The sequence below is a fragment of the Ambystoma mexicanum genome, chromosome 6q (genome assembly GCF_040938575.1).
Source record: "Ambystoma mexicanum isolate Mex_15411 chromosome 6q, UKY_AmexF1_1, whole genome shotgun sequence".
Lineage (NCBI taxonomy): Eukaryota > Metazoa > Chordata > Amphibia > Caudata > Ambystomatidae > Ambystoma > Ambystoma mexicanum.
Genome location: NC_090937.1, coordinates 22,552,875 through 22,570,263, shown reverse-complemented (window position 1 = coordinate 22,570,263; position 17,389 = coordinate 22,552,875). Strand labels below are relative to the sequence as shown.

Sequence of the window (17,389 nt, the reverse complement as noted above, 5' to 3'; positions counted from 1 at the left end):
TAGTTGACCATATACAACGTATCAGAAGTCGGATTTCTTCAAAACGCTTCATCAGCTTATTAATGGTCAGGCTAAAGTTTGTAAGTTGAATTAGTCTCATTCTTATTCTGTGCATTTGTACCTCCTTTTGGGTGTCTATTCTAGGGCACCTCTTCCTGTCTATAGATATTATTCGCAGACGCTGTTTGTGTATTGGTGCCTTGGCATACTCAGACTGAGATCCAGCCGATTCTCATCTGCAATTCTCCTGAAACCAAGAGCAACAGAGCTCTTACACCTCATCTGAGTGGCTGATGTTGCTGCCATTTCATTACATAATCAAATTAATTTAGATGTCTTGATAAGCATGTATGTTTCATGGTTGCAGAGATTGCAATGTTAGGGCGAGTGTTGTGAACAGTAATGAGAGCACCAAGCCAGGTGTCTTTCATGTATTCACTGATTCACACATACAATCTTTTAATTACAGACTTGTGAATCGGGTATAGAGCTCTCTGATCATTGTTTAATTCCCAAATGCATGTTTATTTGATGCAAAGCAGACAGGAATACTCATTGGTGCTATTCATTCCCTTACCCTTTCTCACAGGATTACTTGAGACAGTACAATGAGCGTGTACCAGACTGTCCACTTGAAATTATGACCCTCTATCAGCAAATTATTCCCATGGTTGGTCTAGTATCACCCTTTACGACATTCAAGTGAGGTTGTTTGAACTTAACGGATGCAACACAGGGCAGTGGTCCGTGGGCACTCAAACCCCACCAGGCTGGTCACATCACAGTGTGTCAGCATGTGCAGCTTGGAAATGCATTCAGGAAATGCCTTCCCTAAGAGCAGGTGACAGAATAACCATGCACGTGAGCAGCAACAGAGATGATTCCACATCAGATATTGTTTGTAAAGTAATTGATGTACAATGGAAAGAGACTGGCTCCATTAGTTTAGCAATGATGCTTGGGAGTGATGTGTGCCAGTCAGGGGGGCACATTCTAGGGTTTTGCACTGGGCACCACGTTGGCTAGAAACAGCCCTGCCTACAAGTACTGGCACAGTTGTGAAGGCCAGCAGACAGTGATGTGTATTTATGCCATCAATATGTACCACACATGGAATCTGTTAGGAAAGATTTCAGTTATGTGCATTTTTCCCTCCATTTATGGACCCCCAAACTTTGCTTTTGTTTGGCTATCCTAATCTGACTTTTTCCAGTGGAGCCCAGCCTTCAGCTCAACTCCCCTTGCTCACTAGTTATGGGGAAACTGACACATCCTTCAGACTGTCAGTACCAGGAAACTATGTTTCCCTTAGTCTTTGACTATGTTGCCATTTCTAGGTAACTATTTAACAGTGCACAATGTACCTTCCAGTACCGTGCGCTGTGGTTCCTTTTTCTTTTATGGCCCTAGACACCCTCAAAGGATTTTTTGGTGATTGAACGAGTGTGCCTGGGACGAATTGGTGGAAGCAGTTACTTTTCATAATGTTTTACTCTTTTTACTGAGTTAAACCGCGTTCACCGAGTTTGGCTCAAGACTGTGGCCAGGTCCAAAAATGGCCGAGCCACAAAGTCTTTTGTTCTGTCACAGGGCCATTTTGTCCATTGTCTTCACCCAGTTCGAGTAACCCAGGTTTTCCTTATTTAAGCATGCAGCCTCCTGCGAAAACCGATCTCTTTTGCAGGCTTTTGCCTGTCAATTATGTGTGCCCAGCAAGAGGGCTGGAACTGTCTAGTTCCAATCCACACTACTGGTGCCAGGATGTCTAGAGTGCCAGAATGACTGAGATCACCGTGGGCCATGATTGGTCCACGTCTGGGATGCCTGCAAGAGAGCAGATCTTCTATTGGAAGTACTCGATTTTAGAGCAAAGCTAATCTTGTATAGTAGAAGGGGCCCTGCAGCCTTCCAGGTCGATCACCTGTGAACTCACTAAACTACAGAAGGAGCCAAGTCTCCTACATGAAGAAACAGACTCATGAAACCACCAGAGACGCTTTGGAAGGTTTTGGCACCCTTTGCCCTCTGCTGTCCCATCGGACCCCTGCTTTCTTTTTTCGATCAAGTAGGCTTTCCCTTTGGAGTAGTGGGAACAACTACTCCTGGCGTCTCCTGCTTGCCCACCGAATGATCCCCTTCGGAAGTGTTCCTGGCCATCCAGTGAACTGTCCAGCTCTACCTCAGGGAAACCTACAGCTCCACTGCCATCTTGAGTGCAGACCCAAGACTTGGAACATCGCTTGGTTGTGGTCCTGTGCGTTCTCCTGCCAAATTTTGCAGGCCTAGCACCTCTGGATTCCCGATTAGGGGAGTGCGTAACACTGTCTGCATCCATGATTCCCACATCCCTACCTGGTGGTGACGGCCACTATAGATCCCCTGCTGTTCTGCTCTCCTGTGCCCTGAAGCCAGCTGCATCAGAATGTTCTTCATACTTCCTTCAGAAGCCGAGAAAAGGCAACTGTCCAATCACGAATGATCGTTCTACGCTGCAGCCGCTGAGAGCCAGAGCACCGCGAAACTACAGGACTCGAACGTACTAGCAACCTCGACTAAACTGGCGAAGTTTGGTCCAGACTGTGCCGAGGGCCGGTGAGTGCTTGCTTAACTTACTGGTAGCCCCCTGGCACAGCTGAGTGTTTTTACGCACAAATACCCTTCAAAGGTATTCAAACTTGGCTTGGTTAGCCTGCGATCCCTAGCTATTCTCACCACTTGAAAACGGCTTTCCCGCCGAGGGCAGGGCCTACTCAAAGCATGGGAACTTATTCTTCATTGCCTCAAGTCTCTTCTTGACTTGCTGCAGCCCTACACAGAAGACCCGCTTTTTGTTAATCTGCGCAATGGTGCATTTTTACGCACAACTGTACTGTTAGGCACAAGGCTCCACTCTTCTTAGGGTTGGACTCGAAAGTTAGGGAACGAACTCTGAAGGATTACCAAATGCCTTCTGTGTACTAAACCTAACCCTTTCTTTGCAGGTTGTGGTTGTAGGTTATAATTAAATTGCACTAGGAAATTGCATGTATATATACAGTATCGATTAAGGATTTGAGTGATATCTGTTTTTCTCATTGCTAAAGTTACTTGCGTTTATTTGGTCCGGCCGACAATAAATGTATTGATATATTTCATATACACTTGTCTAAGAGTAATTTGTGGTTCGTTGCTGTGTGTGCTCATTGTGGGCTTCCGATCACTCTCACCCCTCCTGAGACTTAGTCTTGACCGCCTGCCAAGCTACCTAGATTGGTCTGGCTTGTCCAGAAGATTCCCTGTTTCACTAAACCGAGGATGGCCTCCTAAACCTCTGCCCACCAGGTCAGAGTATAGAAATCCATCTTAACAGAAACCACACAACCACATCCCAGAAAGCAGGTCATTTGACAGAAGGGTACACAGTAGCAAACATGCATTGGCCATGGATGGCAGCCAACTGTACTACAACACATAAATGAGCATGTCATCCATATGTATCTACACATACGATACACACAAATGTCACTCACCAGATGTGTCCACATAGGCGCCCATATGCAGAAGCATCCCAATTCTAGAAAATACATAAGCGATATTCAGAAAGCCTCCCAATAAAAAATAAAACATACAGATATGCGCAGATGCAACACCCATAAAGAGAAATGTGGTACGCGTTACGTGAAGGCAACGACTTGCAAAGCACCCCCAAATGCTTATCAGCAAAAGTTGAACCTCCATCTTCATACCTTCTCACGCACAGCCAGTGATGCACGTTGCACCTCTTAAATATACCAGTCATTGCCATGTACCGCTTAAACCACATAGGCATGCTGCATGCAGCGCACAGCACGTAACTTATGCACTAAAGCCCTTTACTCTGCTTTCCACACTGCCTCATGTACGGATGCTCCTGCCTCCATGCCATTTTCTGTGCCTCCTCCTGACCTGTACTGCCTCCCACATCACCATATGCTGCTGCCTGGTCGAGGGTAAGTGCCTGCTGCCCACCAGAACTGTTTTGGAGTGCCAGCTGTTTTATCATTGCCTGTTCCTCTATGTCAGCCCTGTGACCACCTCATTTGACATCTTGGGACTTCCACCTCTCTGCACCACCTCCACCAGATCTCCACAGTACTTATCCAGGGCCCAGCTGGGCCACACCTGCCTTGGGGCTTTCCATGTCTGCACCATCTTCCTCATCTGCTTCAATCGGCACCCCAATGTCGGTGAGTCAGAGGGCTGCCAACTTCACCAACATCGAAGTTAGCATCCTGGTGGATCGGGTTCTGGATAATTATCTCACCCTCAACCCAGCGACACAGCTGGGACATGATGGACATCACCACATCTGGGAACTGATCACTACTGCCATCAATGCAGAGGTGGCAATCCATTCACTGTAGACCATCAGGAAGTGCTGGGAGAACCTCAATATCCAGAGCCATACGAAGGTGGTGGCAGCCCTCGAAGCGGATCCTACCATTGAGGCGTACTGTGTGGGCAGTCACAAGATGTCACCGAACCAGCTGTGGGTCCTCTAGAGGTTCTACCCAACACTCCACATCGAGATCTATGAGTGGCAAGGATGTCTGGAAGCTACTGGTGAGTACCCATGTGGTGCACTGCTCTACAGTGTATGTGTGTTGTGCATGGGCATGATTACAGCTACCCTCTTCTGCATAGAGCATGTGTGCTGCAGTGATCTGCAGCATCATGCAGCCTCCTACCAATGCTGGGCGTATATGATGGCAGACATATGTTGATTGGACATTTGTTGGTATGTGCACTGTATATCCTTAGTGACTTGCAAGGTGAGATTAAGACAAGTGCTGAGACAGTACGGATGCCAGGTTACGATGTTGTCGTCTTGTGAGGGACATGCATGCAGGGCACCTCTATGGGTTGCACATCTGCAAGTGGAGCCTTCCACACAAATCAAATGAGAGTGACACATGTGCATGAATATCTGTAAATGACATGCTGGTGCATTGACCTCTCAGGGACGGAGATGTAATGTGTCATCCCACTGCATGTGAAATCTGAGTTGACGTGTGATCAAGCCATATGTATGTGCTGGGGTCAACAGCATAAGCGCTTGTTCCTCAGAAATGTGTGCCTCTACATGTTACATGCTTACATGCCAAGCTGTTAGGGATGCATGTTACTACATGTAATAGGTGTACCTCTCCACCCGCTTGCATGGGGCCATGTAGTGCATAGTCAAATTATGACTGGCTTGTGGGATCCTCCATAAAACTGGGTGTCTTGACACCAATGTGTTCCCAGCAGTACCCCAAACCAGCTATGCTTCCATGCATTCAGCGGTTCTGGACCCTACCAAGGGAATCACTGCCCATCCATGTGCTCCTTCGTTCTGCCTTCCAGTGCCAAACTACAAGGGGGTTTAGCTTTGCCAGGGTGCCTTATCCATGGTCCGCATGTGCCCATTGTGATCTTTTGGAATGTCTGTACATGTGGTGGTGGACCTTGGGTATACAAGTACTTTTGCATCCAAGCAGGGTGCCTGGCTGTCAAAAGACCTTCAGTGACTTGTACCGCAACTGCAGGGCTGGCCGTCCACTTGGCTCCCTGCATTCCATAGGTTGTCCAGCCATGGCCATTGATCAGGCATTTACCTGTCCCCTGGATTGAAATGGTGTTCACTCAAGGGCATCCACCCTCTGGGCGTGCACCCGTACATGGGTTTCCCTCCCATCCAAGCGTTGCAGAGGCAGAACAGGCCATCAGGTAACGAGTGGTCCTATGAGAGTACAAGGATGGTGTGCTGACCACATGGCCTGGCAAACACTTGGCGGGTGTGAGCCAACATGAGCCTTGCCCTTGACTTTCTGTACCAGGCTCATTTTCAGGATGTAGTCCAGGGCGACAAAAGTTCAGGGGCTGCTAGTCCACCCTTCTCCACACCAGTGGTGTGTGCATGGGCGACAGCCACAGCTTTCTTGCAAGATTATTGCCTGGGCCCCGGCTTGTCCATCCACCCATGCAGCTGTTCCATTAGGGCATGTGAGACCAATAGGGCCACCACCTTGCAGAATTGGACACTGAGGTCCCATGGATACGTCAGAGGCTGTGATGCTCAACCCAGCCCACAAACCTAGGCTCCTGTCACCTGGCTACATATGCATATCAGATCTGGTGACTGCTATATTAGGACAGGTTACACAGAGAAGTGCTAGTGGTGCTCCATAAGCAGTTGGGACACACAGGCCTCTCCGGAGGATATCATTGGCATGGACCCAGTTGTGCACATTGTGGGCACACACGTGTGTGCCAGTGTGTGGGCCATGGCTGTCAAGTTTCCCTGTCCCATGCATGACTCCTCGTGGCTGTCCTGTTTGGGGCCATTCCAACGATGCCTGACTATGCTAGCAAACAAGATGATCATAGGAGATATGCAATGGTGTTGGTGAGACATGTGCCCAGGTGCACTTCCCATGGCCCTGGCTGCATGTCTGCATGTCACACGTATGTCACTTTGGCATTGGTATTGTTGCCATTGCATTATTTCTTGAAATGTGTGTGTGGCCACACAGCAATGTGCTGGGTTGACATGTGCATGTGTCATGACTGTAAGTCACCATTGTCCCTACAATCATGTGTCTGTATTCATGCTTCTTGCATGGGCGTGCACATGTGTGACTGTTAGTTGCTGGTTGACCCATGCTGACTGAATGGTGCTTTTAATGTTTTGTATGACACACATGCATTGAAACTGATGACTGATGTCAATGTTCTTTGTCCCCTTTTCCGCAGTTGCTGACGCTCGTGAAGAGGACAGAAGCATTGCTGTGGAGCAGAGGAACAGCAACTGGGCCACCAGACCCAGAAGCACAACCCAGCTAGTCACCATTGCCATCTCATCTCCTGAGAGTGAATTGGCTGGGGGAGCACCCGTACCATCAAGCCAGGCTGCTGATGACACAGCAGACAGGGTGCCAAGACACAGGGGCCATTGAGGGTGGAAGACTCTCTGGAGTCATCTGGGTTGATGGAGGTGGTGGTTGAGGAGGAGATCATTGCAGCCTAGCCCACAGGGCCAGGTGGGGGCATCAAGGAGGGTATTCAGTCTGCACCTCTGGCCCAGGGACATGAGGATGTGCAGTCCACCATGGAGGGTTCTGCACAAACTCCTGTCCCTGGGCCATCTGCTGTGGCAGTGACCACATTCCTGGATGCCTCCACCCACAACGTTGACCAGCATCCGACCTATGTGTCCATCCGGGATCGGGTGCTGCCCCTGCTGGCTGGGGTCATGAGGTGGACCGCATCCATTTGTGATGCTGTACAACAATGAGATGTTCCACCTCCTGGGCCAGCTGGCAACAGCACTCCTCTTGGGTGGGCTCTCTGGGCTTGCCAGTGCAATGGCCCCCTCCTCTACTTCCTCCTCTGTGCCCAAATTGTCCTCCAGGGGGCCTTACATGCCACATACCACCATGGCCCCTGTGCACCAGTCCCACCACCACCGCCCAGTCTGGTTGTGTCACCATCCCTGCCCAAATGGAAGTCCCAAGAGCCCCACTTGAGGTTGTCACAGTGCCTGCCCAGGCACTGACACAGAAACAGGCAGTGAAGAGACAGCTGGCATTTCAGGGCTGTGAAGGTGCCGTACGCCCGGCGAATTTCATCTGGTTGCAGGGTGTACATCCGGTGCCTTGAATCTGGCTGGCAGAAGCAGCAGTTGGTGTCTGTCAAGAGGCATATTACTGCAGGCAGTTCAACCGAGAGGCGGCACTTGGCACACATGAGACAAGAGGGACACAGGGGATCCCTCCAGGCCATGTGCTCTGTGTTTAGTCACTACAGGATGCAGCTGGTGGCAGAGAGGCAGTGGACTAGGCGCGTTATAAATGCCATATCATATCATATCATAAAGCTGCAGTGATGGTGGCCAAGGCTGAGATGGCGCTGAGGCGGGCGCTGAGGTGGGCTGCAATCCTGGAGCATACTTGCAGGTCGGCAGAGGATTTGGAGAGGCAGAGAGTGGGCACACTGCAAGCCCTCCAGGCAACAACCGAGGCCCGTCTAAAGGAGGAGAACATGGAATGTGACTCAGCCCTGGTGGAAGCGATGTCTGAGATTGAAGAGGACTAACTGCTGCCTATGTGGATTGGGGCCTCGCTGTGTGTGTCGTGGTGTTACTGTGAGGGCTCCAGGCGGAGGTGCGTGCATGTGCTTGACATGTAGGAGTAGAGCCATCAGACATCCTGAGGGGTACTCAATGATTTTCTACTTCCATTCTGTGCGCATGGGGACTGCGTGTTTGGTGTCAGAGTGTTGGTGTTGTTGGAGTGAAGTCTTTTGTTGTGTGTGTAATGGTGTGCATACAGGTATGGTTGTGGGGATGTCTCATGATGGTGTTTGTAGTCTCTCATTGTGGATGAATACTCACTTGTTCATGTGTATTGACACATGTTTCACATATTAATGCTATGTGTTGTATATGGTGTCATCTCATTTGCCTCTGCACATTCACTACTGGAGGTGGAGTGCATTGTGCGTTGATTTCCTTTCTGGTCCACTGACGTTTAGGTGTTCCCCTGGCACTTGCTTGACAATGTGTATGTTCCCACACTTCATTCACTGTTGTGGGTATTTGGCATTGTGAGTGCTGCAGTGAGATCTGGCCTCACTGTGGATTGGTGGGCTGGACCCATCACTTGTGCAGTAGATGGTAGATTGCTGTGTCACTCCCATGTCATGATCACACACCTGCACACATCTGCAATTTGTTCTGCATGATCAGCACCTTGCAGCTCCGTCCAAGCTGCTCTGGGCCTTTGGCTTCCGAGTTTACGCCCTATCTGATGCTAAGGCCTACTCTGGCGTGGTCCATGGGTGGTGGCATGTGGTTCACATCACAGGGGTTGCGGAGGGCGACAGGGGTCCTTATACATAAGTGCCTCATGTTGTCGTGGTTTTAGTAGCTATGAAGCATTTGCAAGCATGTACACAAGCTTTTCTTGCGTCTTGCGTTTCTGCGGAACTGTAGCTTAGCCTATGTGAAAAATAACAATGATGCATCAGTGTGTGTAAACTGTCCGTTACGTCATGATATTGAGTATGTTCTTTGTGTGAGATTGGTGTGGGTATGACCAGTGTGCATGGTGGCACATGTGTTACCGTCCGCCGGCTTTGTCGTCATGGCATCTCTAACAATGGAGGCTTTCCTTGTTGTTGTGTGAGTCGAGTTAATCCATATGGTCTATGTCAGCTTTGCCAGAGGTTCCAGCATGTGGCTTGATTAACGGGCAGTTTCCCTGACCGTGTGGGGCGTGGCCATGGTAGATGTTGATGTCTGGGGCATCTGTGAGTGGGTCGAATTCCCCTCGTGATGGGTGCTTAGGCCGTGACGATCTAGGCCATGGTCTGGCTGAGAACGGGGGGAAGGGAACGTCCCATTCTCTCTCTTTAGTCCCCCATCTGGTTGACTTGTCAACCACAAAATTATCCACTCTCTTGTCTCCTCTTACTCGTCATACCTTCGTTATTCCCGCTAAGTGTCCGTATCTGTCCACGTGATCTTCAAAAGACCAATACATATAAACACATCCACCACCGGGTTTGCAGTAAACCCACTTCCCAACGTAACTCTTCAGGTTTCTTGGATTTTCAACTTTAATTTATGGGGGGTACAAGTCTGCTTTCACTATTTGTTGGCGCAGTCGTTCTCGTTCCTTGGTGATAATGTCTGTGTTCTTGTCGTCTTCAGCTGGCATTAGAACGTGCATTCCTATCATTTCTTCACCAGTGCGCTTAGATCTTGACTTCCATACCTTCATCTCCATAATAGCAGCCATTCCTAAAATCACACAACCTGCTATTACTTTGAGGCCATCTGATAGCCAGGATGGCATCCACGACCAGATGTAAGGGAACCAGCTGCTCACCTTCGTCACTCCCTTTGCTTCATCTTCCATATTGGCATGCATCTGGGCAAGCTGCGATACTGCTTCCGATAGTGTACCGTTATCTTCATCGTTGGCAGGGGTAAATGTACACCACGAACTTCCAATTTTTGTGCAAACACTTCCTGCCATTGCTGTTAGTAGGTCCAGTACATATCTATTTTGTAGTGCTACCATCCCGATTGCTCTTAATTCTTCTTTTATTGCATTAAATCCGTTCACAGTGGAGTTGATCGTCAGAATGAGCTCCCACCTGGTGATCTGCAACCATTTTGCATTTGCATAGGCTTGCACTCCTGGATGTATGAGGGAGGAGAAGAACATGGGTGCTCTGCTGAATAATCTTTGTGCTGGTGGGATGTCACTCAGGGCTGTCTCTGATTTCCCCCACAAGTAGTTCCCTGTCAATGGTTCTCCTTGTCTCTTCACTCTTGACAGGTGTACTGTCTTGTTCCCTTGTTCCCTTGTTTCCTTTCTAAGTTAGGTGGTTTTATGGGGGTTGCTTCAGGGAAAAACTTCTTCTGCTGGCGACCTCTCGGTATCACCTATTGTGCCGTGTCGCGTCAGTGTGGTATTTTTAGGAGGGGCCAATCCCCCGCCTCCTTGGTTTGCAGAACTCTCTGGGCACCACACATTAAAAGCACCAACAAAATGATTTGCCTCAGGGAATAAATCTCCTTAATCCATATAGTGAATTTCAAAGTGAAATTTATTTAATTGATTCCGCCCATTGGTTGTTGACACGTGTTTCAGCCTCTCAAGGGTCTTTTTCAAAACAGAATATCTGGGCATATCATGTTCTAAAGTGGATTACGTATACATCAATCAAAATTAGCAAACAAATAAAGATATGATTCAAAATCAAAAAACAAATGGTAAGAGAAGAAAAGCAGTAAGGTTTTGTAGGAATCAATAAGTGATAATACATGAATCACACACATGACAAAAACAAAAAACATAATAACACACAACAAAGAAAGAACAAAAAAAAAAGAAAAAGAAAACATATGAAGTGCATGTATGAATACGTATGTACATTCTTTTGCTAGAGTACTGCATCACAGTTTCCTTCATTGCAGCATCTTTCCTATTGGTTTGTTGTGCTATTGTGATTGGTTGACATTATATTTTCTTATAATCATTGGTGTCTCAAATATTCACCCATGTTAGATGAAATTACAATTTAATCAATACATGTGACACTGTGGCATGCTGCAGTTAATACATTTTATATTTAGTTATGTGCTTTTTTTCTCTTTTATATCCCAGTGGTTTAGGTAATAAAGCCTGCTTACCATTTTATTTTTGTGATTCGTCACGGGATAATCCCTGTAAAAGTAAACACATATTTCTGATAATTCTATCCTCTGCAATACATTTTAATTTATGGATTTAACTTTAGGTTCTTAATAGTTGGTATGTTTATTAATCCCGGCTATTGTCTAGAGTTTATTTCATCGATCAAAACAATGTGAGGAGGCTTAACTGCAATATGGAACTGCTCAAGATAACAGGCGTTCGCACAATTCCCCATTCTATTGTCGAGACACGGTATCTAAATGTATAATTGTTCGAAATGTCAGAACACTTATGGGCCATTTCCCGCTAGCCTTAATCGAGTCCGTCCAGATGTTGTATCTGTCACGGAGGCATCGATCACAAATCACTGACATTGTTTCTAGTAAGTGCTGAAAAGACCGGGTTGTCCGCTTTAACACAAGCTTTGGAGTAACCTCTTAGTCGGAATCGTTCTTGTAGGAGGTCCTTTCCACCATCATCAGTGATCTTTTCCGTCTTTTATTTCCTTTGTCCTTTTTCGGAAAATTGTCCAAGTTAACATGCTTCTGTGGTACCACTAGTGATGGTACATTGATGTGTACCATAGTACATACTCCATCCCACATTGGCGGAAGGCTGTTGTATGCCCTTGCTCCACAGGCCCAGTAGTGATCCATTAGTACAGCTGTTCCTGCACCCCCCTCAGGAAGCTTCACTACTCTCTTGCATCCTTCATTTGTTCCAACGTCTATTTCTCCATCATGCTGGTAACACAGTGTTGGTGCTGTCAGCGGGAGAATTGTTATTGGTTCCTCTTCTTTATCTAACAACGTCACCAGTGCTGCACTCTTCGTCCATTCTTTATAGCACTTGTCATTTTCTTCTTGCACTCTCACCACGGGTGACTTTTCCAATGTAAGCATCTTGCTTACTACAACTCCATCCACCCATCCGTCCTTTGTGAACACCTTTCCATATATCAGTATCAGTTGTCTTTCCTAGCATCCTGGTTAACCAGCAACCTCTTTCGCATTCCACTCGCTGGTAGATAATCCAGTGTGACCTCTTGTGTTTCTCCTTTTTCTGGTCCTTCTGCTATGTACTTAAGTCCTTTCGTCTGCTGCCATGAATCATCACACATGGGGAGTGTTTTGATGAAGTTATTCTCATATGGGTTCGTCGATCTTGATTTCCACCGGCGTGTCGCCCTTTTCCCTTGGAATCTTCCTCTGGTTTGGATTAATGCTAGGTATAACAAGCATTCAGCAGTTGTTGCAGGTACCTCTGTGTCAACAAAAGTTCTGTAAGCGCTCATGGCATAGGGAATCAGTGAACGATGTTTATACCACACATTGTTAGAGACGTGTGCAGATTCTGTGAGATATGTGTCCACCCCATTTACATCATTAGACATGCTACGCTTGTTCCTCTTAATGCTTTGCCCTGTACTAGTTGTACCACCTGACACAGTGCTTGTTGCGGGCATTTCAGGTGAAAAATTTGCAGTGTGAACTGCAGCCACATAGAAAGCATAGAATGCCTGCCAGACAGCGGCATTCCCACTCTTACCTTTGCTGTGGTCCTGCAGCTGCGTTACTTTAGATGATGTAGGTGCCCGCCTGAAAATTAAAAAAAATATGTGTTATTATTGTTAGTATTTTTAGTTAAGCCCTGCGTATTAGGTTGTCATTCAATGCCTAGGTGAAAAGCTCTTCCCACACTTTCCTTACCGTCCTATCTGGTAGGGTTGGTAATGTTTCGTGGAGGTGTGGACATGATTGAGTAATTATCATAAGGAATGTATTATAATATACACAAATCCTTCTTCGTTTTAGATGTTTTGGTCTTTTTATAACAAACACAAACTGGTGTGATAGTGCTTCTGGAGTGTCATCGTCTGCGGGCAGCATTTACCCCTGGGCAGTGACTCTGTTTCCTTTTTTTAATATATATTTTGCTTTTTATTGTAACCACAATAACAATACGGAATTCCTGCATGTGCGAGACAAAAAAGAGAGCATGCACGTGTTTACACAGTGTGGTGTATATTACAGATACTTTTGTCAAATGTCCTTTAATGGGTGGTGGCCAGGCAGTGTTTACTTAATGCTAAGTCGATTTGCTTTGTTGGGACCTTGTAATAATGGGGTGGCCTATGCGGCACTGGTCATTTGTGTCCTTTGGGGCATTTTGATTTTGATCTTGAGCTGCGCCTATTTCCAGTGTCGTTGCTGAAGCGTTGGCCCTTTCGCTGAGGAGAGGGGGGTCAGTGCTTTGCAGGGCTTGATGTCGTGCAAGTGTGTCCAGACTTCTTTGCCCGTGAGCTTCACCACCCTGGGGGCTACCTTTTCAACCAGGTAGGGGCCTGTGAAACATGGGCTGCTCCTCGTTCGCTGAAAGTTTCTTAACAACACTTTATCTCCTTCTTTCACTGTCCACGGTGTTGTCTGTTCTTGTTCCTCGTTGATGGCTTTTCCTTGTTGATCGTTCTTCGATCCGCCCTGTGTCCGTTTATGCTGTTGAGAGATAAAAGCGGCACTAGTAACCAAGGAAGAGACATATTCGTGCATTTCATTACCAAAAACAGTACTAGTTGATTGGCAGTAAGTTGTGGCCCTTGATGGTGGTGTGAGTGGGAGGTGCATTTGACGTCAGTCACCACCTCATGGGGTGTGAGGTGGTGACCTGACCCTGGTCTGTTCCTAAATTCAAACAGAGCCAAAGGAAGGCAGTACAGCCAACTCTTCTTGGTCGTTTGCCTAATTTTCGCTATTTCTTCTTTTAGGAGGCCGTTGAGGCATTCGCATACGCCATTTGCTTGAGGGTGGTACGCACATGCAAACTTATGCTTGATCCCTAAGAGAGTGGTTACATGTTGGAACAGTTCATTAGTGAAGGGGGGCCATTGTCTGCATGCGTCAGTATGAGAGCATGGACCAGCCTCGATCTATCGTGAAAATGGGCACACCATTACAATCATGTATCTGTAACCTTGACATACATTGATCATGTCAACATAGTCAACATGTCAACATAGTCAATGTGGAGGTGCAGGAAGGGTCCTTCAGGCAGGGGTATGGTACCTTTGATCACTTGCAGCGTATGACCGGCCGTACATTGCTGGCATGTAAGGCAGTTACTGATGAAATTAGTGACATGTGAGTTTAACTCAGGGCAGAACCAGTTTTCTTGTATACCTGCTGCAATTACCTCTTTCCCTGTACGCGTGGGATGGTGCAATTCGGTCAGGGCTATTTTTAGCAGTGCTAGGCACATCACTACTTTTCCTGTATTGTTCTGGCGCCATAGTGCATCTGTGGGATACATTGTACACCCTCTTTTTACCCACAGCTCCTTTTCTACCATAGGTTCCATGACTTGTGTCTCCGGCATGTGTGTATACCCATCCTTCATCAGCATTTGTCTTGCCCCCCCTTTTCTTTTTCTTTTTCTGGGAGGGTCCATATTTCACCAAAATATGCAGCATATTTAGCATGTGCATCAGCTGTTTCGTTACCTCTTGATATTGGGTCATCACCATTGGAGTGAGCCTGCCACTTCACGAGTGCTACCTCTTCTGGGTAATTAATTACGTCAATTAACCTGGTCAATAGGAGAGCATGCTGTACTGGAGTACCATCAGCTCTCCGAAATCCTCTCCTTTCCCATTTTATTAATCCTGAGTGTACTGTTGATGTTACATATGCACTATCTGAGTATATTGTTATTCTTTTGTCATTTCCTTCTTCTAGGGCCAAAATAAGTGCTAACAGTTCTGCTGCCTGTGCTGAGTATTGTCAGGGTAGTTTTACACCTCTTACTACAGCTGCTCCTGTTTGTCTTATTCCATCACTTTGGTCAATAGTTGATGACCCATATATGTACATAACCTCATCCCCTCTAGTACATTTTCCTCTACTGTCCTTGCTCCTGAGTAATTCTCAATAGCTTCCGGGCAGTCATGTGAGTAGTATTGTGAGTAGTGTTCTCCATTTACTGCTTCCTCTGCTATAAATCATGCTGGGTTTACATTAGTGCATCTCACTACTGTCAATTCTGGCCTCGATAAAAGTATCTCATACCCTGATGCTCTTTGTGTTGTTAGTCTTGATTTTGGTTTTTGTCAATATTGCAAAGAGGGCATGTTCTACATACAAAATAGTTTGGCATCCCATGGTGATGGAAGATGATTTTTCCACTGCAAATGCTGCGTCTGCTAGGCTTTGTTCGCACGGGAAATGTCCCATCATTACAGGGTCTAAATGGCCACTGTAAAATGCCACTGGCCTGTTTCCCATGCTAGTCTTTGAGTCAGTACTTCTTTCATTACTGCTGAGTCACAATGTGAAAAGATGTAGAATTCCTTTTGATAATTGGGGGTGGCTAGTACTGGTGCAGTTGAAATAGCATTTTTCAATTCATTGAACGCATCTGTTATTTCTCGGGTCCATTCCAATTTGCTCTGCCCCCTCTGTGCCTCTCTGAGTGCTTCGAGCAGTGGTCCTACGTATGAGCTGTAATCAAAGACCCACGCCCTACAGTAGTTGCATAGGCTGAGGAACTGTTGCAGTTCTCTCACTGTTTGCGGCTGTGGTGTATTTTGTATTGCTAGTGCTCTTTGTGGTGCAATGTTCCTTCCTTTTTGTGAAATGATCTGTCCAATGTAAAGTACTTGTTCTTGGCAGTACTGCAGTTTCTCCTTGTCCACCTTATATCCTTTCTCAGCTAGTACTGTGAGCATTTTAACTGAGTCTCTCCTACACTTTTCCTAAGTGGTGCTGCATATGATGATATCATCAACATATTGCAGCACTGTGCTTTCCATCTCTATATTGCCCAAATCAATTTGTATTACTCTGTTGAAGATGGATGGTGACTCACAGTACCCCTGGGGCAGCCTCGTGTGTTTCCACTTTGTGTTGCGGTACGTGAAACTTTTTAAGTCTTGTGAATCAGGGTGCAATGGAATGGAGAAGACAGCGTTTTTGAGATCGATCACTGTGAACCGTGATGCCTCTGCCAGAATCCCGCACAGTTTTGTTGCTGGGTTGGCTGCAACAGGGTACTCTGCTTCCACAATGTGGTTGAGAGGCCTTAAATCTTGGATGAAACGCCATGACCATCCTTTTGCCTTACGCACTCGGTATACTGCCGTGTTGCATGGTGACTCAGATGGTACCAGTATTCTTCTCTCTACAAGGGCGGAAATTGTCTCATATATCCCCTCATCAGCTTCTTTTGATAGTGGGTACTGCTTTACTCTGGGCAGCATTGCCCCTTTCTTTAGCTTTATTTTCACTCCTCCAATGCTTTTAATGCAACCCACGTCATCGGGACTACTAGTCCATAAAGATGCAGGTATTGCAGCTAAGTCTTCTTCATAAAATTGTACCTTGGTAGGGCAAGGTACTTCCAGCGCCATTGCCATTTTTTGAGCTACGTCTTTGAGTGTTACTTTCAGCCAAATGTAAACACTCATGTCAAAAACTATTTCCCCATCTCCTTCCTCATCAAAAAATAGTTTCTCATCTGATACCTGTGTAAGTCTGCATCCTTCTGCCAATGTTATCACTGCTCTCAATGCCTTCCCACCCCTATCCTGGGCGTGTACTGCAATGTAGTCTCATTTTGCAACAATACCTTGCACGTCCACTGATATTATTGCCCTTTCCTCTTCGTCAGTAGGTGTTTCTGGTCTGAAGAGGTATGCTGCAGGTCTCCTCCATATCTTGCCCTCTTTTCCCGGTAGCCACACTATTGCCATGTCTGTCCCGTATTGAAAGAGGTCCCCGTCCACTGGCTCTGCTCTTATCACCTTCTTTCCACAATAAGCCTGTAGTATGTGTCGGGCTGTGAGCATGTTTATGCCTGGTGTGGAGCAAACTATTCCCTTGTCAGTAAAAGAGATAGTCATGTTCAACCTGCTCATGATGTCTATTCCAAGAATATTTACTGGTGATTGCTTTGAGTATAACAATGGCATAGATAAGTTGTGCTCCCCAACAGATAAGGAGATGTTATCAGTAAAAGGAACCAGCCCTTTAGCCCCAGAGAATCCTTGAGTGTGCATGGCATCGCCTGACAAATTAAACTTCCCTTCCCTGATGCAAGACCTAGTTGCACCTGTGTCTACTAAAAAGGAAAAGGTTTTGTCACCTATCACCACCCTTATGCCTGGTTCCTCCACAGTGTTAGGTGTTACC

At 46.6% G+C, this 17,389-nt stretch overlaps 1 protein-coding gene across 1 annotated transcript; it reads right to left on the bottom strand.

The window, feature by feature from the left end:
• Positions 1-15,444: 15,444 nt before the first annotated feature.
• LOC138515154 (uncharacterized) lies at positions 15,445-15,927 on the bottom strand. The gene has a single exon (XM_069630151.1). The coding sequence runs from the start codon at positions 15,925-15,927 to the stop codon at positions 15,445-15,447; it is 483 nt and encodes a 160-aa protein (XP_069486252.1).
• Positions 15,928-17,389: the final 1,462 nt, after the last annotated feature.

What these genes read in the sequence shown, in the direction of transcription:
- LOC138515154 (XM_069630151.1), bottom strand. Translation starts at nt 15,927, where the DNA reads ATGCTCACAGTACTAGCTGAGAAAGGATATAAGGTGGACAAGGAGAAA.